At 60.7% G+C, this 24,556-nt stretch overlaps 2 protein-coding genes and 2 gene segments (V, D, J or C); all 4 read left to right on the forward strand.

Annotated features, from left to right (window-relative positions):
- The first annotated feature begins 484 nt into the window (after positions 1-484).
- LOC128916955 (Ig lambda chain V-1 region-like) lies at positions 485-2,403 on the forward strand. The segment is given in 2 exon segments: positions 485-552; positions 2,078-2,403. Coding segments are annotated over 2 exon segments (369 nt in total).
- Positions 2,404-4,399: 1,996 nt separating this feature from the next.
- On the forward strand, positions 4,400-5,033 carry LOC128916954 (Ig lambda chain V-1 region-like). The segment is given in 2 exon segments: positions 4,400-4,493; positions 4,612-5,033. Coding segments are annotated over 2 exon segments (411 nt in total).
- A 3,235-nt stretch (positions 5,034-8,268) lies between these two features.
- Positions 8,269-14,274, forward strand: LOC128917137 (immunoglobulin lambda-1 light chain-like). Its single transcript, XM_054219784.1, has 4 exons — positions 8,269-8,438; positions 12,256-12,603; positions 13,086-13,429; positions 13,891-14,274. Exons 1-4 carry the CDS (start codon positions 8,393-8,395, stop codon positions 14,272-14,274), a joined length of 1,122 nt encoding a protein of 373 aa, XP_054075759.1. The 5' UTR covers positions 8,269-8,392.
- A 1,585-nt stretch (positions 14,275-15,859) lies between these two features.
- Positions 15,860-24,291, forward strand: LOC128916952 (immunoglobulin lambda-1 light chain-like). Of its 7 annotated transcripts, none has more exons than XM_054219289.1 (5): positions 15,860-15,929; positions 16,064-16,160; positions 18,793-18,986; positions 22,076-22,108; positions 23,788-24,291. In XM_054219289.1, exons 1-5 carry the CDS (start codon positions 15,884-15,886, stop codon positions 24,108-24,110), a joined length of 693 nt encoding a protein of 230 aa, XP_054075264.1. In that variant the 5' UTR covers positions 15,860-15,883; the 3' UTR covers positions 24,111-24,291. The 7 variants fall into 7 exon arrangements, with proteins under 7 accessions (XP_054075264.1, XP_054075266.1, XP_054075263.1 ...); XM_054219291.1 differs by having other exon boundaries at positions 18,793-18,983; XM_054219288.1 differs by having other exon boundaries at positions 18,793-18,980; positions 22,067-22,108.
- Positions 24,292-24,556: the final 265 nt, after the last annotated feature.

Consider the following 24,556-nt stretch of genomic DNA (forward strand, 5'->3'; position numbering starts at 1 on the left):
AGCTGACAGTCTACCAAGATCTGCAGGCCAGGGGAGCTTGCAGGTCCATGCCCAGGGACCTGCCCACTGGGGCCACTCCACAGGCACCACAATGTGCCCTGGGGGTCGCCTTTGAGAGGCCTGAGCCCATCCAGAGGGTGCTGGGCTGTGGGGTAGAGCTTGAAGGTGTGGGGCTGGGCACTGGCTCCTCTGCTCGCCAAGGCCATGACCAGGCAGGAGAAGGGCTGGGTGGTAGGTAGAAAGGCTGCAGCTGGATGCGATGGAAGGAGGATGGGAATGGGGGGACCTGTCCTGATGTTTGGGGCTGGGTGCAGAGGGGCGCTGCTGCTGCCCCATGCCCGGAGCTGCCCTGGCCGTGCTGGGTGTCCAGGCAGGATCTGGCCCTGAGCGCGGGCTCAGATTTGCATGGAGGGGCCGTGCCGCAGGCGAGCGGGGGCTTAAAAGGGAGTCGGGGTCCGCGACACAGCTCCATCGGCGTGGGGACACGTAGCTGGTGGGATTGCGCCATGGCCTGGACCCCTCTCCTCCTCGTGGTGCTCGCCCATGTCTCAGGTGCCCTGGAGACCCAAGGAGAATGGGCTCATGGGTCTCATTGCGCTGCCCGGGGAGGGCTGTGCTCGTGGGGCACTGGCTGACCCGGGTCTTCTCCCCTCTCTCCTCTCCCTCTCCAGGTTCCCTGGTCCAGGCAGCGGTGACTCAGACGCCCCCCTCGGTGTCAGCCAACGTGGGAGGAACCGTCAGGATCACCTGCACCGGGGTTAGCAGCTATGTTGGCTGGTTCCAGCAGAAGGTTCCTGGCACTGCCCCTGTCACCGTGATCTACTGGAATGATGAGAGACCCTCTGGCATCCCTTCGCGATTCTCCGGTTCTGCCTCTGGCTCCACGGCCACGTTAACCATCACTGGGGTCCAAGCGGAGGACGAGGCCGTCTATTACTGTGGTGGCCGGGACAGCAGCAGCAGTGCTGGTGTCGCGGTGACACAGAGCAATGGGGTAGTTATACAAAAAACTCCTGCCATCACAGAGGACAGTTAGGAGTCTCTGCTGTCCCCATTTGATGGTGGGGCAGGTCCCGCCGCATTGCCCTGTCATTGCTGCCCGGTGCTGCAGGTGGCTGTGCCTGGTGTCTGTGTGGCTTTGTAGTCCTCTTCCTTGCAGTGCTTGGTGCCCTGGCCTGACTCGCTGAACCCGTCTGGGGTTTCAGCACAGGGGTCTGGTCCTGTCCCACCCTCAATGTCAGGAAACCTGGGACAAACCATGAGATCCCCTGCTGCAGGGGCAGCAGTGTTTATTACACCTGGTACGAGCAGAAACCTGGCAGTGCCCCTGTCAGTGATCTATAGCAACAACCAGAGGCCCTCGGGCATCCCTTCGCGATTCTCCGGATCCTGGTCTGGCTCCACGGGCACGTTAACCATCACTGAGGTCCAAGCCGAGGACAAGGCCATCTATTTCTATGGTAGCTCCGACGGCAGCAGTGCTGATCGGAGTGGTGGAGGCACTGAGAAATGGGGAAGTGAGACACAGAGCTCAGCATTGAAGAGGAAGGTTTTCAGCCCTTTTCCCTCATGGCCGAGCGGAGTTGTGGCTGTGGAGCTGTGGCACACTCCTGTCCCCTGTCCAAGGTCATGACTTTGAATGTCCCCACCTCCATGCCCCAAGGTACAGGAGGTGACTCTGGGGCTGGGGGTTCCTTTTCCCCGTCCCCATAATTGGAATGGCATTGCCTCATCCCCAGCCCTGCTGCCTTTTGCTCCTGGCAGCCCCATCCTCCTGCTGCTGCTCCTGTCCCTGCTGGGTTGCTTTGGGCCAGGCTGGGCTCTGCTCCCCAGAAGTTTCTGTAGCCACAACCAGGTCCCTTTCCCTCAGAATGTGGTATTCCATTTCCCTACTGCTGCAGGCTCTCCTTGCAAGGTCATGGGTCTCTAGTCTTCAGCTCTGTCTGTGCAGCTGTGGGTCCTCCTGTGGCATCAGGGACTTTAGGGACAGGGATCCTGTCCCGTGGCCCGGGGAGGGCTGTGCTCGTGGGGCACTGGCTGACCCGGGTCTTCTCCCCTCTCTCCTCTCCCTCTCCAGGTTCCCTGGTCCAGGCAGCGCTGACTCAGCCGCCCTCGATGTCAACCACCGTGGGAGGAACTGTCATGATCACCTGCACCGGGGGTAGCAGCAGCAGCAGCAGCAATGTTGGTTGGTACCAGCAGAAGGTTCCTGGCACTGCCCCTGTCACTGTGATCTACGATGGCAGCAAGAGACCCTCGGGCATCCCTTCGCGATTCTCCGGCTCCACGTCCACGTTAACCATCACTGGGGTCCAAGCCGAGGACGAGGCCGTCTATTACTGTGGTGGCTGGGACAGCAGCAGTGATGCTGGTGTAGTGATACAGAGTGGTGGGGAATGAGCTGCAGAGGAGCTAAAAACAGGTTTTTCTGCCCTTATGACTCATGGCTGAGCTGGGCTTTGTGGCTGGGGCAGGTTTGCATCCTCTCTGCCTGTCATGGCTGTGACTGTCCTCCTGATTGTACCATGCCAATTGGGAAGTGACTCTGGAGCTGTGGACACTTCTTGCTTGTCCCAACAAAAGGCATGGCATTACCTTGTTGTCTGCCCCACTGTCTCTTGCTCCTGGTGACCACGTCATCTTGCTTCTGCCAGCTCTCCTCACCAGGTCCCAGGGGTCCAGCCTTGAGCTTTGCCTGGTGGGCTGTGGTCCCTCTGTGCCATTAGGACCTTTGGGCACAGGGTCCCCATCCCTGTCACACTGCCTGGGGAGGGCTGTGCTCGTGGGGCACTGGCTGACCCGGGTCTTCTCCCCTCTCTCCTCTCCCTCTCCAGGTTCCCTGGTCCAGGCAGCGGTGACTCAGACGCCCTCGGTGTCAGCTGACGTGGGAGGAACTGTCAAGATCACCTGCTCCGGGAGCAGCTACAGCTATGGCTGGTTCCTGGCACTGCCCCTGTCACTGTGATCTACAACAGCAACAACAGACCCTCGGGCATCCCTTCGCGATTCTCCGGATCCTACTCTGGCTCCACGGGCACGTTAACCATCACTGGGGTCCAAGCGGAGGACGAGGCCGTCTATTACTGTGGTAGCTACGACGGCAGCTATAAGGTGACACAGAGCAATGGGGAAGTGATACGGAAACCTCCTGCCACCACAGAGGGCAGATGGGAGTCTCTGCTGTCCCCATTTGATGCTCTGACAGGTCCCTGCCATGGCCCTGCCCTTGCTGCCCAGTGCTGCGGGTGGCTGTGCCTGATGTCCCGGCTTGGACATCCCTGAGAGCGCCCGGTCTGTGCCCGTCCCCTCTCATTTGGGGAGGGGATGACCCCCAGCAGCCCTCCTGCCCCTGTCCCTTGCTGCACCAGGGCGCACTTTGTCACTGGTACCTGCTCCCCCCGGCTCTCTTGCCTTCCCTTGGAGCTGCCATGAGGTGCTGTGGCTGCTGGTGGGCTCCTCCCTGGCCGGAGGCGTCCTGCTGGCGCGGCTCTATGTGAGCCCCGGCATGGAGATATCCAGCGGCTCCTGCAGCCAAGGGAACGGCTGGATCCGTGCAGCAGGGAGGGAGGTCGCACCGCTGGGCTGTTGTGGGGGCCCTGGTGCTGTGGGCGCGTGGAAGGCCTGGGCAGGGGTGGTGCGGGCGGAGGAGCCATTGGTGGTGCAGTGGGTGCGGGCTGGCTGGGCACAGTCTGGGGGAGCCCAGCTGGCCCGGGCTGCAGGAGAGGGGCACCTGGCTGTGTTTTGGCAGGACCTGACTGCGGCAAGGTCTGTGCCCTGCTGCAGGGCATCACCGTGGGAGAGTTCAGCCTGCTGAAACCTCGGCCCCATCATGGAGAGGCAGGATGGTGCTGCCAGCCAAGGGGCCCGGACAAAGCTTCACCTTCAGACCCGCAGATGAGGAGTCTGGGGGAGCAAAGCGCTGCTGGTGGGAAGCCCGGGCAGCTGACAGTCTACCAAGATCTGCAGGCCAGGGGAGCTTGCAGGTCCGTGCCCAGGGACCTGCCCACTGGGGCCACTCCACAGGCACCACAATGTGCCCTGGGGGTCGCCTGTGAGAGGCCTGAGCCCATCCAGAGGGTGCTGGGCTGTGGGGTAGAGCTTGAAGGTGTGGGGCTGGGCACTGGCTCCTCTGCTCGCCAAGGCCATGACCAGGCAGGAGAAGGGCTGGGTGGTAGGTAGAAAGGCTGCAGCTGGATGCGATGGAAGGAGGGTGGGAATGGTGGGATCTTGTCCTGATGTTTGGGGCTGGGTGCAGAGGGGCGCTGCTGCTGCCCCATGCCCGGAGCTGCCCTGGCCGTGCTGGGTGTCCAGGCAGGATCTGGCCCTGAGCGCGGGCTCAGATTTGCATGGAGGGGCCGTGCCGCAGGCGAGCGGGGGCTTAAAAGGGAGTCGGGGTCCGCAACACAGCTCCATCGGCGTGGGGACACGTAGCTGGTGGGATCGCGCCATGGCCTGGACCCCTCTCCTCCTCGTGGTGCTCGCCCATGTCTCAGGTGCCCTGGAGACCCAAGGAGAATGGGCTCATGGGTCTCATTGCGCTGCCCGGGGAGGGCTGTGCTCGTGGGGCACTGGCTGACCCGGTCTTCTCCCCTCTCTCCTCTCCCTCTCCAGGTTCCCTGGTCCAGGCAGCGGTGACTCAGACGCCCCCCTCGGTGTCAGCCAACGTGGGAGGAACCGTCAAGATCACCTGCACCGGGGTTAGCAGCTACTATGGCTGGTTCCAGCAGAAGGTTCCTGGCACTGCCCCTGTCACCGTGATCTACTGGAATGATGAGAGACCCTCTGGCATCCCTTCACGATTCTCCGGTTCTGCATCTGGCTCCACGGGCACGTTAACCATCACTGGGGTCCGAGCGGAGGACGAGGCCGTCTATTACTGTGGTGGCCGGGACAGCAGCAGCAGTGCTGGTGTCGCGGTGACACAGAGCAATGGGGTAGTTATACAAAAAACTCCTGCCATCACAGAGGACAGTTAGGAGTCTCTGCTGTCCCCATTTGATGGTGGGGCAGGTCCCGCCGCATTGCCCTGTCATTGCTGCCCGGTGCTGCAGGTGGCTGTGCCTGGTGTCTGTGTGGCTTTGTAGTCCTCTTCCTTGCAGTGCTTGGTGCCCTGGCCTGACTCGCTGAACCCGTCTGGGGTTTCAGCACAGGGGTCTGGTCCTGTCCCACCCTCAATGTCAGGAAACCTGGGACAAACCATGAGATCCCCTGCTGCAGGGGCAGCAGTGTTTATTATACCTGGTACGAGCAGAAACCTGGCAGTGCCCCTGTCAGTGATCTATAGCAACAACCAGAGGCCCTCGGGCATCCCTTCGCGATTCTCCGGATCCTGGTCTGGCTCCACGGGCACGTTAACCATCACTGAGGTCCAAGCCGAGGACAAGGCCATCTATTTCTATGGTAGCTCCGACGGCAGCAGTGCTGATCGGAGTGGTGGAGGCACTGAGAAATGGGGAAGTGAGACACAGAGCTCAGCATTGAAGAGGAAGGTTTTCAGCCCTTTTCCCTCATGGCCGAGCGGAGTTGTGGCTGTGGAGCTGTGGCACACTCCTGTCCCCTGTCCAAGGTCATGACTTTGAATGTCCCCACCTCCATGCCCCAAGGTACAGGAGGTGACTCTGGGGCTGGGGGTTCCTTTTCCCCGTCCCCATAATTGGAATGGCATTGCCTCATCCCCAGCCCTGCTGCCTTTTGCTCCTGGCAGCCCCATCCTCCTGCTGCTGCTCCTGTCCCTGCTGGGTTGCTTTGGGCCAGGCTGGGCTCTGCTCCCCAGAAGTTTCTGTAGCCACAACCAGGTCCCTTTCCCTCAGAATGTGGTGTTCCATTTCCCTACTGCTGCAGGCTCTCCTTGCAAGGTCATGGGTCTCTAGTCTTCAGCTCTGTCTGTGCAGCTGTGGGTCCTCCTGTGGCATCAGGGACTTTAGGGACAGGGATCCTGTCCCGTGGCCCGGGGAGGGCTGTGCTCGTGGGGCACTGGCTGACCCGGGTCTTCTCCCCTCTCTCCTCTCCCTCTCCAGGTTCCCTGGTCCAGGCAGCGCTGACTCAGACGCCCCCCTCGATGTCAACCACCGTGGGAGGAACTGTCATGATCACCTGCACCGGGGGTAGCAGCAGCAGCAGCAGCAGCAATGTTGGTTGGTTCCAGCAGAAGGTTCCTGGCACTGCCCCTGTCACTGTGATCTACGATGGCAGCAAGAGACCCTCGGGCATCCCTTCGCGATTCTCCGGCTCCACGTCCACGTTAACCATCACTGGGGTCCAAGCCGAGGACGAGGCCGTCTATTACTGTGGTGGCTGGGACAGCAGCAGTGATGCTGGTGTAGTGATACAGAGTGGTGGGGAATGAGCTGCAGAGGAGCTAAAAACAGGTTTTTCTGCCCTTATGACTCATGGCTGAGCTGGGCTTTGTGGCTGGGGCAGGTTTGCATCCTCTCTGCCTGTCATGGCTGTGACTGTCCTCCTGATTGTACCATGCCAATTGGGAAGTGACTCTGGAGCTGTGGACACTTCTTGCTTGTCCCAACAAAAGGCATGGCATTACCTTGTTGTCTGCCCCACTGTCTCTTGCTGCTGGTGACCACGTCATCTTGCTTCTGCCAGCTCTCCTCACCAGGTCCCAGGGGTCCAGCCTTGAGCTTTGCCTGGTGGGCTGTGGTCCCTCTGTGCCATTAGGACCTTTGGGCACAGGGTCCCCATCCCTGTCACACTGCCTGGGGAGGGCTGTGCTCGTGGGGCACTGGCTGACCCGGGTCTTCTCCCCTCTCTCCTCTCCCTCTCCAGGTTCCCTGGTCCAGGCAGCGCTGACTCAGACGCCCTCGGTGTCAGCCGACGTGGGAGGAACTGTCAAGATCACCTGCTCCGGGAGCAGCTACAGCTATGGCTGGTTCCTGGCACTGCCCCTGTCACTGTGATCTACAACAGCAACAACAGACCCTCGGGCATCCCTTCGCGATTCTCCGGATCCAAGTCCGGCAACACGGGCACGTTAACCATCACTGGGGTCCAAGCGGAGGACGAGGCCGTCTATTACTGTGGTGGCAACAACGGCAGCTATAAGGTGACACAGAGCAATGGGGAAGTGATACGGAAACCTCCTGCCACCACAGAGGGCAGATGGGAGTCTCTGCTGTCCCCATTTGATGCTCTGACAGGTCCCTGCCATGGCCCTGCCCTTGCTGCCCAGTGCTGCGGGTGGCTGTGCCTGGTGTCCCGGCTTGGACATCCCTGAGAGCGCCCGGTCTGTGCCCGTCCCCTCTCATTTGGGGAGGGGATGACCCCCAGCAGCCCTCCTGCCCCTGTCCCTTGCTGCACCAGGGCGCACTTTGTCACTGGTACCTGCTCCCCCCCGCTCTCTTGCCTTCCCTTGGAGCTGCCATGAGGTGCTGTGGCTGCTGGTGGGCTCCTCCCTGGCCGGAGGCGTCCTGCTGGCGCGGCTCTATGTGAGCCCCGGCATGGAGATATCCAGCGGCTCCTGCAGCCAAGGGAACGGCTGGATCCGTGCAGCAGGGAGGGAGGTCGCACCGCTGGGCTGTTGTGGGGGCCCTGGTGCTGTGGGCGCGTGGAAGGCCTGGGCAGGGGTGGTGCGGGCGGAGGAGCCATTGGTGGTGCAGTGGGTGCGGGCTGGCTGGGCACAGTCTGGGGGAGCCCAGCTGGCCCGGGCTGCAGGAGAGGGGCACCTGGCTGTGTTTTGGCAGGACCTGACTGCGGCAAGGTCTGTGCCCTGCTGCAGGGCATCACCGTGGGAGAGTTCAGCCTGCTGAAACCTCGGCCCCATCATGGAGAGGCAGGATGGTGCTGCCAGCCAAGGGGCCCGGACAAAGCTTCACCTTCAGACCCGCAGATGAGGAGTCTGGGGGAGCAAAGCGCTGCTGGTGGGAAGCCCGGGCAGCTGACAGTCTACCAAGATCTGCAGGCCAGGGGAGCTTGCAGGTCCATGCCCAGGGACCTGCCCACTGGGGCCACTCCACAGGCACCACAATGTGCCCTGGGGGTCGCCTGTGAGAGGCCTGAGCCCATCCAGAGGGTGCTGGGCTGTGGGGTAGAGCTTGAAGGTGTGGGGCTGGGCACTGGCTCCTCTGCTCGCCAAGGCCATGTCCAGGCAGGAGAAGGGCTGGGTGGTAGGTAGAAAGGCTGCAGCTGGATGCGATGGAAGGAGGGTGGGAATGGGGGGACCTGTCCTGATGTTTGGGGCTGGGTGCAGAGGGGCGCTGCTGCTGCCCCATGCCTGGAGCTGCCCTGGCCGTGCTGGGTGTCCAGGCAGGATCTGGCCCTGAGCGCGGGCTCAGATTTGCATGGAGGGGCCGTGCCGCAGGCGAGCGGGGGCTTAAAAGGGAGTCGGGGTCTGCAACACAGCTCCATCGGCGTGGGGACACGTAGCTGGTGGGATTGCGCCATGGCCTGGACCCCTCTCCTCCTCGTGGTGCTCGCCCATGTCTCAGGTGCCCTGGAGACCCAAGGAGAATGGGCTCATGGGTCTCATTGCGCTGCCCGGGGAGGGCTGTGCTCGTGGGGCACTGGCTGACCCGGGTCTTCTCCCCTCTCTCCTCTCCCTCTCCAGGTTCCCTGGTCCAGGCAGCGCTGACTCAGCCGCCCTCGATGTCAACCACCGTGGGAGGAACTGTCATGATCACCTGCACCGGGGGTAGCAGCAGCAGCAGCAGCAGCAGCAGCAATGTTGGTTGGTACCAGCAGAAGGAACCTGGCACTGCCCCTGTCACTGTGATCTATGAGAGCAGCAAGAGACCCTCGGGCATCCCTTCACGATTCTCCGGATCCAGTTCCGGCTCCACGGCCACGTTAACCATCACTGGGGTCCAAGCGGAGGACGAGGCCGTCTATTACTGTGGTAACTGGGACAGCAGCAGTGATGCTGGTGCAGTGATGCAGAGAGTTGGGGAAGTGAGCTACAGAGGAGGTAAAAATGGGGGGGTTCTGCCCGTCCCCCTCCTGGCTGAGCAGAGCTGTGGGGCTGAGACAAGCTCCTATTCCTGTCGAAGGACGTGACTGTTAAGGTTATCCCAATTGTACCGTGCCATGTGGGAGGTGACTCTGGGCCTGGGGGAGGCACTTTGTGTCTGTCCCTACAGAAGGTATGGCATTGCCTTGTGCCCAGGGTCATTACCTCTTGCTCCTGGCAGCCCCATCCCCCTCTTGCTGCTGGAGGTGCCTCTGTGCTGGGATGCTCTGATCTGGGCAGGGTTGGGCTCCCCCAGAACCTGCCCATCCCGTGACCGGGGCCTTTCTGCAACTGTGGCACTCCCGTCCCTGTCCCTGCTTCTGGCAGCTCTCCCCCCAGGGCCTCCCGGCTCTGTGTGTGTGGCTTTGGGTCCCTTTGTGGCATCAGGACCTTATGGAACAGGGGCCCTGTCCTCATCCCGCTGCCCGGGGAGGGCTGTGCTCGTGGGGCACTGGCTGACCCCCATCTTGTCCCCTCTCTCCTCTCCCTTTCCAGGTTCCCTGGTCCAGGCAGCCGCGCTGGGTGTCAGCCGATGTGGGAGGAACCGTCAAGATCAGCTGCACCAGGAGCAGCTACAGCTATGGCTGGTTCCAGCAGAAGGAACCTGGCATGATCTATGCTGACAACAAGAGACCCTCAGGCATCCCTTCGCGATTCTCCGGATCCACGTCCAGCTCCACGGGCACGTTAACCATCACTGGGGTCCAAGCGGAGGACGAGGCCGTCTATTACTGTGGTGGCTACGACAGCAGCAGCAGTGGCTATAGTGTCTGGTGATGATGAGTAATAGGAAGTGAGACATCGGCTCGAAAGTCAGAGAAGAGGTTTCAGCCCTTCTCCCTCCCAGCGGATTGGGGTTCTGACTGTGGGGCTGAGGCAGGTTCCTGCCCCTCTGCGTGACCATGGCAGTGAATGTCCTCACTTTTATATCCCAGAGCACTAGAGGTGACTCCATGGCTGGGGACCATTGTCCATGTCCCTACGCAGTTAACAGTGTGGCCTTGTCACCCACCCCACTGCATCTTGCTACTGGGGACCATGTCCTCGTGGTGCTGCCAGAGCTGCCTCTGTGCTGGGGCATTTTTGCTTGGGCTCAGCTCCCCAGATTTGCCTGTGGCCATGTTCAGGTCTGTTTTCCTCTGACTGTGGTGTTTCCCGTCCCGCTGCCTGGGGAGGGCTGTGCTCGTGGGGCACTGGCTGACCCGGGTCTTCTCCCCTCTCTCCTCTCCCTCTCCAGGTTCCCTGGTCCAGGCAGCGCTGACTCAGCCACCCTCAGTGTCAGCCAATGTGGGAGGAACCGTCAAGATCACCTGCTCTGGGCTTTACAGCAGCAATCCTTATGCTGGCTGGTACCAGCAGAAGGAACCTGGCACTGCCCCTGTCACTGTGATCTATGAGAGCAGCAGGTGACCCTCGAGCATCCCTTCGCGATTCTCCGGATCCAAGTCCGGCTCCACGGGCACGTTAACCATCACTGGGGTCCAAGCGGAGGACGAGGCCGTCTATTACTGTGGTGGCTACGACAGCAGCAGCTATGTTGGTGCCATGGCGCCATGAGGGAGTGATACAAAAAACTCCTGCCATCACAGGGGCCAGTTAGGAATCTCTGCTGTCCCAGACTGATGGTTAGTCCTGTCCCCACGACGGCCCTGCCCAGTGCTGCAGGTGGCTGTGCGTGGTGTGACTGCCCCAGCCATCCCTTAGAGCCCCAGGTCTGTGCCCGTCCCCTCTCATTTGGGCTGGGTACGACCCCAGCAGCCCTGTCCCTGTCCCGTGCTGCCGGGCCTCGGTCCCCTGCGCTCGCTGGCTGGCCCCCAGGGCCCTGCCGGGTGCCCCCCTGCCCTCCTCCCAGCTCGGCTGCGCCTGGGGCATCACCCCAGGGGGGTTCAGCCCTGCTGAAACTGCGGTCCTCTTCCTTGCAGTGGTTGGTGCCCTGGCCACAATCGCTGAACGCGGCTGTGGCCTTTGGGCCCAGGGGTCTGGCCCTGTCCCACCCTCCATGCCAGGAAACCTGGGACAAAACGTCCAGATCCCCTGCTGCGGGTGCAGCAGTGTCCTGTGCCCAGGACGGCAGTGGTGATCAGCATCTGGAGGGTGGCGGTGGGTGGGTGCTCTGTCTGCTGTGCCTGGGTGTCAGCGATCCTGACGGTGGTGCTGGAGGAAGGGACACAGCTCACGTAGTGCAGACCTGTGGTGTGGCCGGTTGCTCCTGCCTTCAAAATGTCTCGTCCTGTGGCCGGTCCTTTGGCCCAAAGTTGCTGGGAGGCACGCTGTCGTCACCTCTGGGTGTCCCGCTCTGGTCCCTGGGCTCGCTGCCAGTTCAGGGCCGATGGCCACCCTCCTGTGGTGACAGGAACGGCGCCCAAGGGCCCTGTGTCTGTGTGAGCTGCTGTCCCAGGTGAGCCCGGGGTGCCTTGGGCAGGGTCCCATGCAGAAGCCGTGAGGGTTGTGGCAGGGGCTGGAGGTGTGTCTGGACTTGGTGGAGGCTGTGGCGGGGGTGAGGGGCAGCACGGGCAGAGTGCCGTGCCAGGCTGTGCTCTCGGTTCCTCCGGGGCTGTCCCTGAGGTCGGTCCTTCTGGTCCCCACACGGTGTCAGTGTGGCCCCGCACCACGGTCCTGAGGTTGCCGGGGCAGCAGGAGGCAGAGGGGCTGGGGACAGCCAGGTGCAGCTGTAACCCCTGGTGCAGGGCAGTCCCTGCAGCCCCTTGCTGTTGGGAGCCTTGAAGCTCCTGGCCTTCGTGTGCTTCCAGTCCCTTTCAAAATCCCAGTTCTCTGCCTTTCTCTTGTGGCACTTAACAGCGGCCGAGTTGTGGCACCCTGCTTTGAAGCAGTTCCTGGTTTTCCCAGCTCCTCTGTCACTGTGCGTTCCCAGAGCAGCGAGGCCATGGTGCTCCTGGGCCGGGACTGGCACTTTTTGGGCCCTGGTTGAGGTGAGAGCCCAGCAGCCGCGTTGGGGAAGGAGCCGGCAGCCCAGATGATCTCAGCGCCTTTGGTGGGCCAGAGACTTGCCTGCAGTGGGCAGGGGAGCACTGGGACAGGAGCTGCCAGTGACCACTGTGGGGCACATTTCCATGGAGGGTGGGTGTTTAGAAAGGAGTTGGGTTCCATGACGCAGCCCCATCGGTGTGGGGACACATAGCTGGTGGGATCTCTTCCTTGCAGTGCTCGCCCATGTCTCAGGTGCTGCGTGTGTCCGGGGCCTCTGGGGACAGGGGCCACGTCCCGTGGCCCAGGGAGGGCTGTGCTCGTGGGGCACTGGCTGACCCGGGTCTTCTCCCCTCTCTCCTCTCCCTCTCCAGGTTCCCTGGTCCAGGCAGCGCTGACTCAGACGCCCCCCTCGGTGTCAGCCGACGTGGGAGGAACCGTCAAGATCACCTGCACCGGTGGTAGCAGCAGCTACTATGGCTGGTACCAGCAGAAGGAACCTGGCACTGCCCCTGTCACCGTGATCTATGGTGGTAGCAGCAGACCCTCGGGCATCCCTTCGCGATTCTCCGGATCCAAATCCGGCTCCACGGCCACATTAACCATCACTGGGGTCCAAGCGGAGGACGAGGCCGTCTATTACTGTGGTAGCCACGAGAGCAGTAGCAGTGCTGGTTTAGAGACACAGAGAGACGAGGAAGTGAGCTACAGAAGAGATAAAAGTTGAGGTTTTCTGCTGTTCTCCCTCATGGCTGAGCAAGGCTGTGGGGCTGCAGCAAGAACTTTTTCCTGTCCAAGGATGTGACTGTAAATGTTCTCCCAACTGGTCAATGCCACGCAGGATGCATGGCATTGCCTTGTCCCCAGGGTCACTGCCTCTTGCTCCTGGCAGCCCATCCTCCTCTTGCTGCTGGAGGTGCCTCTGTGCTGGGATGCTCTGATCTGGGCAGGGTTCCGCTCCCCAGAACCTGCCCATCCCGTGACCGGGGCCTTTCTGCAACTGTGGCACTCCCGTCCCTGTCCTTGCTTCTGGCAGCTCTCCTCCCAGGGCCTCCCGGCTCTGTGTGTGTGGCTTTGGGTCCCTTTGTGGCATCAGGACCTTATGGAACAGGGGCCCTGTCCTCATCCCGCTGCCCGGGGAGGGCTGTGCTCGTGGGGCACTGGCTGACCCGGGTCTTCTCCCCTCTCTCCTCTCCCTCTCCAGGTTCCCTGGTCCAGGCAGCGGTGACTCAGACGCCCTCCTCGGTGTCAGCCGATGTGGGAGGAACCGTCAAGATCACCTGCACCGGGAGCAGCAACAGCTATGGCTGGTACCAGCAGAAGGAACCTGGCACTGGCCCTGTCACTGTGATCCATCAGAATGACAAGAGACCCTCGGGCATCCCTTCGCGATTCTCCGGATCCTACTCTGGCTCCACGGGCACGTTAACCATCACTGGGGTCCAAGCGGAGGACGAGGCCGTCTATTACTGCGGTAGCGAGGACAGCAGCAGTGCTGGTCTCATTGTGACACTGAGCCGCAGGCAATCGAGACCTTGGGTGTCAGAGGTTGGTTTCATCTCTTCCTTCCTCTCAGCCAGGCAGGCCCCTCTCGCCAGCTTTGGGGTTTTCCGTGTCCCTCCTGTTGCCCTTCCCCGTGTGCCCCATGTCTCGGGGCTGTGGCTGTGACCCCAGTGATGTGGCCCTGCTGCTGGAGAGACCCTGGCTGAGCTCGTCCCAGCTGCCATGGGAGGGCCAGAGGAGCCTGGGATAGTGTTGGGAGCTGGAGCCTGCGGAGCTGCCTGGGAAAAGCTTTGTCTCATTTCTGTTCCCCGTGATGAGCGTTGCGCGGGACCCTGCGGCATTGCAGCCGCCCTGGGGGCACGGGGCTGGGTGCGTGGGTGTTTGCCAGCCCACGGGAGCATTCGCACTGCGGGTGGGCAGGGAGAGCTCCTGCCTCAGCCCCTTGCACTCCCACAGGTCTGGGTCAGCGACTCCCAGTGTGCGTGTCGCTGGGGCAAACCACCCAGATCTGCTGTGGAAGGACCAACAATGCTTATGGCTGGTACCAGCAGAAGGTTCCTGGCACTGCCCCTGTCACCGTGATCTATGGTAGCAGCAGCAGACCCTCGGGCATCCCTTCGCGATTCTCTGGATCCTGGTCCGGCTCCACGGGCACGTTAACCATCACTGGGGTCCAAGCGGAGGACGAGGCCGTCTATTACTGTGGTAGCTACGAGGGCAGCTATGTTGGTGTCACGGTGACACAGAGCAATGGGGAAGTGATACAAAAACCTCCCGCCATCGCAGGGGAAAGTCAGGAGTCTCTGCTGTCCCTGTTTGATGGTGGGACAGGGCCCGCCCATGGCCCTGCCCTTGCTGCCCAGTGCTGCAGGTGGCTGTGCCTGGTGTGACTGCCCCAGCCATCCCTTAGAGCCCCAGGTCTGTGCCCGTCCCCTCTCATTTGGGCTGGGTATGACCCCAGCAGCCCTGTCCCTGTCCTGTGGTGCTGGGCCTCGGTCCCCTGCGCTCCCTGGCTGGCCCCCAGGGCCCTGCCGGGTGACCCCCTGCCCTCCTCCCAGCCCGCCTGTGCCAGGAGCCCCCTGGGCATCACCTCAGTGGGGTTCAGCCCTGCTGGAATTGCAGCTCCAGCCCCAAGAGGTGGGGATGTGCCATGGGCTGGGAGCTGGGCCAAAGCTTTGCCTTTAAGCCCTGGGAAGGGACGTTTCCATGGGCACAGCAGCTCCAGGGCCGTGTGTGAGGCTGCCGGGGCAGAGCAGGGCTGGCCGGGTGCTGCTCCGTCGTACTGCAACAGGAGCCCGTGGGCTTCTCCAACCTTGTCTGTGTTTGCCCAGTTCTGGCCCGTTGGGCTCATGCTCAGCCTGTGCAGGACCCCCCCGAGGACCTTTGTCCTGTAGAGAAGTCCCTGGCCCTGGGCAATGTCCCACCACGGCCCCATGACAGCCATGGGCTGCCCAGCATCCTGATCCTGGCCCCAGGTGGCGTTGGGATCCCCGGACTGGGGCTACCACTGGGGAAAACGGTGCCAGCTCTTCTGTGTCATGGATTGCCCCGTCAGGGATCACAGCTTTGGCATGTCCTGCATCCCCATGAGTGTGACAGGGCAGGGGACATGAGCTGGAGGTAAGTGTGACCAATAGGGCCAGGCTGTGGGCAGGGGTCCTGGCCCCATGGGGGCTGCGTTTGTGGTGTCAGGAGTGGCTGTGGGGGCAGCAGGGTGCCGGGTGGCCTTGTCCCCCTGCTCCGTGCCAGGGACCATGGTGAGGGGGAGGGCCACGCGCCATGGGCTGAGGCCAGGAGGGCACAGGCAGGGTGGCACCAGGCAACGTTCAGTACTCAAGGGTGAGGGCTACTCTGAGCTCCCCATCCTCGCCCCCCTCACCTGCTCCCCGTTAAGGTCCCAGGTGCTCACTGGTTGCAGATAACAGGATGATGATCTCAGACAGATGGAACGGGAGCTTTGCTACTGCCTTTTCCCAGCCCTTTCCCCGTGGGAGAGACTAGTTGGGCACATCTGGAGTCCCAAAATCCACCCCAGTGGCAATAGTCAGAGCGACATTTTGTCCTTCCATCCCTGGCATGGGCAGTGTCTCATCTGCTCCGCACAACCTGTGGTGAGAATATTGGAGATGCAGGTGCTGCTTGTCCCCTCCTACCTTCCCCTGCCCAGTGCCCGGCTCTCCCGCAGCCTTTGGCTCAGCAGGCGCTCGGCCGGGCTGGGGTTGGGGGTCTGTGCTGGCATGTTTTGGGCTCTGAGCTGGGACACGTCTCTGTGTCTCCGCTCCGTGCCCGCGGACAAGCCCCGCTGCACCTGGGGTGATGGGGCTGGGCGGGGAGGGGGGAGGGAGGTGGGGAGAGCGGAGTGGGAAGGGTCCGGCCCTGAGCGCGGGCTCAGATTTGCATGGAGGGGCCGTGCCGCGGGCGAGCGGGGGCTTAAAAGGGAGTCGGGGTCCGCGACACAGCTCCATCGGCGTGGGGACACGTAGCTGGTGGGATTGCGCCATGGCCTGGACCCCTCTCCTCCTCGTGGTGCTCGCCCATGTCTCAGGTGCCCTGGCCAGACTCGCTGCGCCCGACTGGGGCCTTTGGGGACAGGGGCCGCGTCCCGTGGCGCGGGGAGGGCTGTGCTCGTGGGGCACTGGCTGACCCGGGTCTTCTCCCCTCTCTCCTCTCCCTCTCCAGGTTCCCTGGTCCAGGCAGCGGTGACTCAGACGCCCTCCTCGGTGTCAGCCGACGTGGGAGGAACCGTCACGATCACCTGCACCGGGGGTAGCAGCAGGTATGGCTGGTTCCAGCAGAAGGTTCCTGGCACTGCCCCTGTCACCGTGATCTATGGTAGCAGCAGCAGACCCTCGGGCATCCCTTCGCGATTCTCTGGATCCCGGTCCGGCTCCACGGGCACGTTAACCATCACTGGGGTCCAAGCGGAGGACGAGGCCGTCTATTACTGTGGTGGCTACGAAGGCAGCAATACTGTTGCCACAGTGACACAGAGCAATGGGGAAGTGATACAAAAACCTCCTGCCATCAGAGAGGACAGTTAGGAGTCTCTGCTGTCCCCATTAGATGGTGGGTCTGGTCCCCGCCATGGCCCTGCCCTTGCTGCCCAGTGCTGCAGGTGGCTGTGCCTGGTGTGACTGCCCCAGCCATCCCTTAGAGCCCCAGGTCTGTGCCCGTCCCCTCTCATTTGAGGAGGGAACTCCAGCACCTGGGAATGTGCCATTCTCCATGGCCATGTCAACCATCCCTGAGGTGCCAGCCGAGGCAGAGGCTGTCTCTCACTGTGCTGGCTGGGACACCAGTGCGGATCAGGGTCAGGGTGACTCCCAGCACGGGGGAAATGAGGCACAGACCAGCTGTTGCCCCAGGGCCCCGGGGTGCCGCCTGCTGCTGCTGCTTGGAGGCGGTGGTGGAGCAGCACAGGTGCCTGTGAGGCGGCTCCTGCCCTGGGGCACATGCTCTGCTCCGGCCGGTCCCCTCCGTGCTGCCCGCAGGGATCAGCCCCCCTGCAGCCCTGCCCTGGCCCTGCTCCTCAGGTCCCTGTGCCCCAGGCACCCTGGGGAGGGCAGTGTCGGGGATGGGGGGTCGTGGGGGTGTGGGCATTTCCTATGGGTGCAGCCGTTCTTGGGGTGGGCACGAGGCTGCCGAAGGGGCTGCGATCCCTGTGCCCTGGGTCACAGCAGGGCTGGCCAGGGTCTGCCCCCACGGCTGCAAGCCAGAGCCCCTGGGCTACCCCAGCTCTGGCAGAGTTTGCCCAGCATTGGCCTGTTGGGATCTCGATGGGCTCATGGGGAGGCATTGCTGGAGCCATGGGGCTCGGTGCTGGGCAGCTCTTGTGCTGGGGAGTGGAAAACTGGGACGAGTAAAGGTCTTGAGAGGTTTGGCCTGGGTTTCAAGGAAAGAGCCGGGGCAGAGAAGCAGCAAAGCAAGAGGGTGCCCGCAGGTGCTGGGGCTGGGGAAAGCCCCAGAATCGCCAGGGCTGGGGGGGCCTCTGGAGATCGCCTGGTCCCACCCCCTGCTCGAAGCTGGGTTGGCTCCTGCAGGTTGGCCACAGCCTCTCCAGGCGGGTATTGACTGTCTCCCAGCACGGAGACTTCACAGTGCCCCGGGCAACCTGTTCCAGCATTTGACCATCCTTGCAGCAGAAAAAGGCTTTTGCTGGTTTGGGCAGATTTCCCTGTGTTTCAGCCTGTGCCCCTTGCCCCTCGTGCTGCCTGTGGACACCTCTGAGAGGAGCCTGGCTCCATCTTCCTTCCTGCTGCTCGGAGATACTTATAATGTTGATAAGATGCCCCTGAGGCTCCCCGCCTTCACCTTAGCCATCCCAGCTCTGCCTTTTTGAGCCCTTCATCATCCTCAGGGCCCTTCCCTGGCTTTGCTCCTGTCTGTCCCCATCCCTGGCCGGGGAACCCAGAGCTGACACAGGGCTGCGCTCTGCCTCGGGGCGCTGAGCCGAGGGGAAGGTTCCTCTCTCCTACTGCTGGCCAGTGTCCTGCTAATGCAGCCGATGGGCGCTTGGCTGGCTCCAGTGCAACTTGGTGTCCTCCCGGCCCCCTTGGCCCTTTTCTGCCCCAGGGCTGGCAGCCGCTCGGCCCCAGCGTGCCGCAGGCAGGGGTTGCCCCCCTCCCAGGGGCAGGGCGCTGCATGGCTGCTGTGAGAGAAGGGGCAAGGGCAGCGCTGCAGGGCCCCAGGAGCATCGGGGAGGGCAGGAACGGCCAAAGTCTATGTGGGGCCTGGGAACACCATAGGAGGGGAAGATGCTGAAGGTGGGGTGGGGGGAGCTGGGGGTTGTCACTATTCAGACGCGTCACCGGGAGCTGCGGGCACTGCCTGTTCCCCTGCCCAGCGCCCAGCTCTCCCGCAGCCTTTGGCCCAGCAGCCGCTTGGCTGGGCTGGGGATGGGGGTCTGCGCTGGCACGTTTTGGGCTCTGAGCTGGGACGCATCTCCGTGTCTCCGCTCTGTGCCCGCGGACAAGCCCCGCTGCATCTGGGGTGATGGGGCTGGGCGGGGAGCGGGGAGGGTCCGGCCCTGAGCGCGGGCTCAGATTTGCATGGAGGGGCTGTGCCGCAGGCGAGCCGGGGCTTAAAAGGGAGTCGGGGTCCGCAACACAGCTCCATCGGCGTGGGGACACGTAGCTGGTGGGATCGCGCCATGGCCTGGACCCCTCTCCTCCTCGTGGTGCTCGCCCATGTCTCAGGTGCCCTGGAGACCCAAGGAGAATGGGCTCATGGGTCTCATTGCGCTGCCCGGGGAGGGCTGTGCTCGTGGGGCACTGGCTGACCCGGGTCTTCTCCCCTCTCTCCTCTCCCTCTCCAGGTTCCCTGGTCCAGGCAGCGGTGACTCAGACGCCCCCCTCGGTGTCAGCCGACGTGGGAGGAACGGTCAAGATCACCTGCACCAGTGGTGGCAGCTACTATGGCTGGTTCCAGCAGAAGGAACCTGGCACTGCCCCTGTCACTGTGATCTATGAGAGCAGCAAGAGACCCTCGGGCATCCCTTCGCGATTCTCCGGATCCAAATCCGGCTCCACGGCCACGTTAACCATCACTGGGGTCCAAGCGGAGGACGAGGCCGTCTATTACTGTGGTGATAGCAGTACTGATGCCACAGTGACACAGAGCAATGGGGAAGTGATACAAAAACCTCCCACCGTCACAGAGGACATTTAGGAGTCTCTGCTGTCCCCATTAGATGGTGGGTCTGGTCCCGCCATGGCCCTGCCCTTGCTGCCCAGTGCTGCAGGTGGCTGTGCGTGGTGTGACTGCCCCAGCCATCCCTTAGAGCCCCAGGTCTGTGCCCGTCCCCTCATCTGGGCAGGGGATGACGGCCAGCAGCTCCCTCCCAGCCCCACGCTGTGGGTCCCAGGTCCCCTGTACTCCCCAGCTGCCACCCAGGGCCCTGCTGGGTGTCCCCCTGCCCTTCTCCCAGCCCAGCTGTGCCAGGAGCCCCCAGGCACTGAGCACCTGCTCCCTCCAGCCAGTGCCAATTTTAGCTCATAATGGTTTCTGGGGGTAGATGTTCCCACAAGCTATGCCAGGGCAGTTTCAGGACGGTTTACGCTGCAAGGCTGCTCGGTACATCCTACCATGTCCCTTCTCCTTTGCTTCCAGGCACGATTGGGCAAGCCATGTGGCAGGAGCGGAGAGTGCCTGCCGTGGCCTCCCCTGCTCAGCCCTGGCAGCTGGGACACAGTGGTCATGCCCAGCATCCCCAGTGCCCCCCTGGGGACCCGCAGGCCCTCACCTGCCCCTGCTCCTGCTGGGGTCACGTGCCAGGGGGGTGTCTGCTATGTCCAGCACAGCATCAGTCCTGCTCCATCCCTCCCACCAAGGAAAAGAGCCAGACCTTCAAACTGAACATTGTCCCCCTTTATTATCCTCCCATAAAATGGGACTAAAACCCCATCAAAGTCTGACAAATGCTCAGAAACTGATCTTCCGCAATAGATAGCATCAGCTTCAACTAAATGCTTTGCATAGAAAATGTCAGTGGTTTTTTTTTTTTTGGCTAGTTTCAGGCTTTGCACCAGTGCATAAGCCTACCCAGAGGCAAACCAAACCTCTGAAAATGAAAGTGCTTCAAACCACAAAATCATCGAAGCACCATTTATTCTCTAGTGACTAGGCAGATTCACTGACTCTGCCTCTTTCTACAACCACTTGCACAAACCACAGCATTTGAATATTTTTCAAGTTCCATTTCAGTTGGTGCTATTGAAATCCAGCGCTCCAAGAGCTGATTTGCCCTGAGCCAAGCACCCTGTGCCCTGTGAGATTGGCACCACACTGCGAATAAACTTTACAGAGCAGCAGCCAAGCCTTCCCTGGGGAATTTGAGGTTAGTCGGTCTTAGGTGACACCCCTCCTGGCTCACCCCTATCTTGGTTATTGCAGCTGTGTGTAGGCATCCACATCCCTTGTGTGCTTTTCTCTCCTGGTCCCAGCTCTTCCTACAGCCTCTGATGCCTCCTCTCCAACCCCCTGTGCATGCCCCGGCCCTTGGGAGATGCTCCCGGGAGCACTCGCTCGAGGGCTGCTGCTCCGAGGGGCTGGGAAGGCAGGGGCTGACAGGAGCAGCAGCCTGGGGGCTGCAGAATGGGCAGGGGTGGCTCTGCGGGAAGCCGAGTTCCTGGGTGGGTAGGGGATACCGTTGGCAGGGTGCTTGGAGCAAACCCGCAGGTCTCTGCGGTCTCCTTGTCTCCTGTGCAGGGAAAATATGTCTGCCATGCTCTTCTGTCCGTGCTGCTCCTCCCTGCTGCTGTTTCAGCTGCTGGGGCGGCACCAGCCCTGAGTTTGGTCCATGGGCACTGGCTTGATCTCCCACAGCAAAGGCAGGAGCTAAATTAAGTTGGAGAAGGCAGCTGGCCAGGGCTCCTCTGCCGTAGGGGCCAGTGCTGGCCAATGCCCCTAGCGCTCCCCTCCGCCTGCGGTCCGGGATCCCCGACCCAGGCCGGGCATTAAGTGCCGAGACCTGCGCTGAGCTCTGTTAGGGCAGAGATAAAATCCCCTGTGAGCCTGGCCTTTGGTCATCACCCACCGCTGCAGCCATAGGTGCCTTCAGCGAGAATCCGGGGCCGTGATGCTCCGTCACGGCTGGCAGGCTTCGCTGGCTCAGGGGGGGGCTCTGAAACTCCCCCGCACCGGATCCAGCCCCGCACCAGTGCCTTTGCTGGCGCTGAGATGGCGGGTGTGACAGAGGGAAGTGCTTATTTACCCTCGGTGGGATGGTCCAGCGCCCCGCGTGCAGGGCTGAGCTCTGGGAGAGTGGCGGGCGCAGCGCAATGGCAGCCAGGGCTGCTCCGCTCCCCTGCCCTGGCCTGCGCGGGCACAGGGCACCCTGACCCAGCTGCTGTGAGGGGGCTCACCGCCCACCAGGGACTGACAATCCTGCCCAGGTAAGGATGTGGGCTGTGCTGGGGTCCGGTTTTGCCCCAGAGCGCAGAGCCAGGCTGCAGGGTGGCGCGGGTGCCGGGTGGTGAGGTCCCCTGTGAAACCACGGCACCTACGGCAGCGCTGGTGTTTCTGGGCAGTGGGAAGGATGGATGGATGGTTTGTTCACGAGGTTTATCCACACACATACTGTACAATGGCTGGACAGTGGGCAGTGCCCTGCAGGGCATCCCACAGCCACCGGCGTGGCAGCAGCGCAGGTTGAGGCAAGGTGTTGCCTGTCATGCCTAAGGGGCACCCAAAGCCTCCACCAGCCCTTCCTCACCCAGGATTCACGTCCCCACACCACAGGCATGGATATGGGCTTGTAATGAGAACAAAGCGTGTGCTCCTGGGTAGCAGTGGGTCCTTGGAGCAATCAATGACTCAGCCACAGCTCTGGAGAGACTGTCCAATGCTGTCAATGAAGGATAACAGGGATAAGGCCACCCATTTTCCCGTGGCCCCTCAAGAAAGGACACAAAGTTGTCCTCACATGGCTGTCCTGCTGCTCCTGCCTTGCCACATCCACCGGGACGCGTCCAGCACTGTGCATCCAACCTGTTGTGTCCCTCGGGGCACATTCATCCCATCACCTTCATCCCGCTGTGTCCATCGGGGCACCTTCATCCCACCACCTCCATCCTGCTGCATCCATTGGGCATCTCCATCTCATCACCTCCATCGTGCCACATCCACGGGGCCCAGGACTGCTCGTACCATGGGGCAGAAGGTTTTTGCATGGCCCTGTATCACTGTGTGGTACTTTCGGGGCCGGGACCATGTTGACCGTCCTAGGTGAGTCGCCGATTTCTTCTCGGTCTTTCCTTCCCCATCCCGAAATCGTGACATTTTGTCGATTTTCGATGATTTGGGGGGGTTTTCTCGGACTTGGGGCTGGGCTGGGGTCTGCCGCCGGTTTGGGGACGGGCACTAAGCGCAGCGTTGCGGGCTCTGTCTTGTCACTGCGGACTTGGAGGGCTCTGGGGCACGCCACAGAGGATTGGGGGGTATTTTCTCCCTTGAAAGATCTTAAAATTTGGCCAGGAAATGTGACTGAGGTCTCAGACAGTCAATTTCAAAACCTCAGTTTTAGATCTCGAAGAAAGTCAGGTTTTGTCTTTGTTAAAGAAATTAGTCATTAGTCTAAGGTCTAAGTTCTCACCTCTTAGTCCTGAGGACTAAGTCGGTTGCCCTCGGTGAGGAGCAGGGGCTTCTCCGCGGGGTCCCACGCCCGAGGCTGCGGGTGCTGCCAAAGGGCAGCCCGGCCTCGGCCGCGAGCGGGCTGAAGTCGCGGCCAACTTTGTGTTGAAATGTCACGTCCCCGGGATCTTAGCGAAAAGTTTTCAGGGGCCTCTTAAAGATCCCGTTGTCCAGGTAAGCCGTGTCAAAAATGGAGACTGTTGTGTTGAAAATGCTGCCGGGAACGTCGTTTGCCTGTCTTTGTCTGTAATTTTTAAAAGAAGTCAGTCAAAAATCCCGATCTGACCCAAATTACTAGGGGCGTAAAATCAAGAAAAATGTAGTTTGCCAATTTCTTCAGCAGAAAGTTTTTAATGGCAGAGTCCTCCTGGGTTTCAATTAGAGATAGAGAGAGAGAGAGATTTATACATTTGAGGAGGCAGCAGAACCACCTCGGAAAGACTGAACATCTTTTCTCCATCTTCCTTCGGGTGATTCTTAGTTTTACTTTTTCTGAGACAAGTCTGAAGGTGTCTGAAAGCAGAACTAGGCAGAAAACAGGATGGTTTGTCTTGGAAATTCTGATTTTTTTAAAAAATTGCCTTGCAAAAGGAAAGAAATGGTTTTATGGCAACTAACCACAGATTTTTTTTAATATATGTAATATATATATGAATATATATTATATAAAATATATATCTTACATAATATATAAGATATATAATATATATGTATATTTTATATTATATAATATATAATAATACAAAATATATATTATATAATATGTTATTTTATATAATATATATTATATTATATATTATGTATTACACATAGTTTTATATATGAAATATATGTAAAAATACATAAGTATGTCTATTATATAAATGATATATAATTATACATATATTTATATAATATATACAATATATATGTAGTATATTGTATATTTTATATATGTAATATAATATACATGTCTATCGTGCGTATTAGTTATATCTATAGATATCTATAATATATAATGTGTATATGCACATATATACACATATAGTGTATATCTATAATGTATATACAGCTATATATGGGTGTACGTGTATTACACACACACATATATACACATATATTTATATATATACACATATATCTAAAAAAAATATAGATGTATCCCAAATCTAAGTACACTGGAGTTCTAAACGATAAACCCTTGGCTGTGGGGGAAGCGCGGAGTTTCTGGGCAGGGCGGGCAGGGTCTATGGCGGGGCACAGGGTCCCCCCTGACCCCTCTTTCTCCCCCGCAGGCCAGCCCAAGGTGGCCCCCACGGTCCACCTCTTCCCGCCGTCCAGCGAGGAGCTCTCGACGCAGAACAAAGCCACCCTGGTGTGCCTGATGGGAGACTTCTACCCCGGCTTCGTGGAGGTGACCTGGACGGCCAACGGCCAAGCCCTCAGCAGCAACGTCGAGACCAGCCGGCCCCAGCGGCAGACCAACAACAAGTACATGGCCAGCAGCTACCTGACGCTGAGCGCCTCCGAATGGAAGAGCGACAAGACCTACGCCTGCAAGGTCAAGCACGAGGCCGGCAACGTGGAGAAGACTGTGAAGAGCTCCCAGTGCTCTTAACCCTGCCGGGACCCCCCCCGCGCCCGCCGGCCCCTCGCCGGCCCCCTCCCTCTTACCCGCTGCTGGTGGCAGCGGCTCCCCCCCCTCTGCAGATGTCTCTCCCTACATCCCCCCGTCCCCTGCTCCTGTCCCCCCGCCCTGAGTGTCACACGAATAAACGCCGACACTGAACTAGCGCTGGCTCAGCATCCCTGTCTCTGTGTCCTTCCAATGCGCCTGCTCCCCCTGCGCCGGCCGGCGTCGCCCCAGTGGCACCAGTATGGAGGAGGGTGGGATGGGAACACACGTGCGTGCACACACACACACGTGCACATTGCTGGGGGTGCCAGGGCTCCCTGCAGCTCTCGCTCAGCCCTGCGGGCCCCGCTGAACCCCCCCGGCACCACCAAACCCCAGGGGAGCAGCCTGGGGCACCAGCCCCATCTGAATTCCCATGCCGGTGGCAA

The sequence above is a fragment of the Rissa tridactyla genome, chromosome 13, assembly GCF_028500815.1.
Source record: "Rissa tridactyla isolate bRisTri1 chromosome 13, bRisTri1.patW.cur.20221130, whole genome shotgun sequence".
Classification (NCBI taxonomy): Eukaryota; Metazoa; Chordata; class Aves; order Charadriiformes; family Laridae; genus Rissa; species Rissa tridactyla.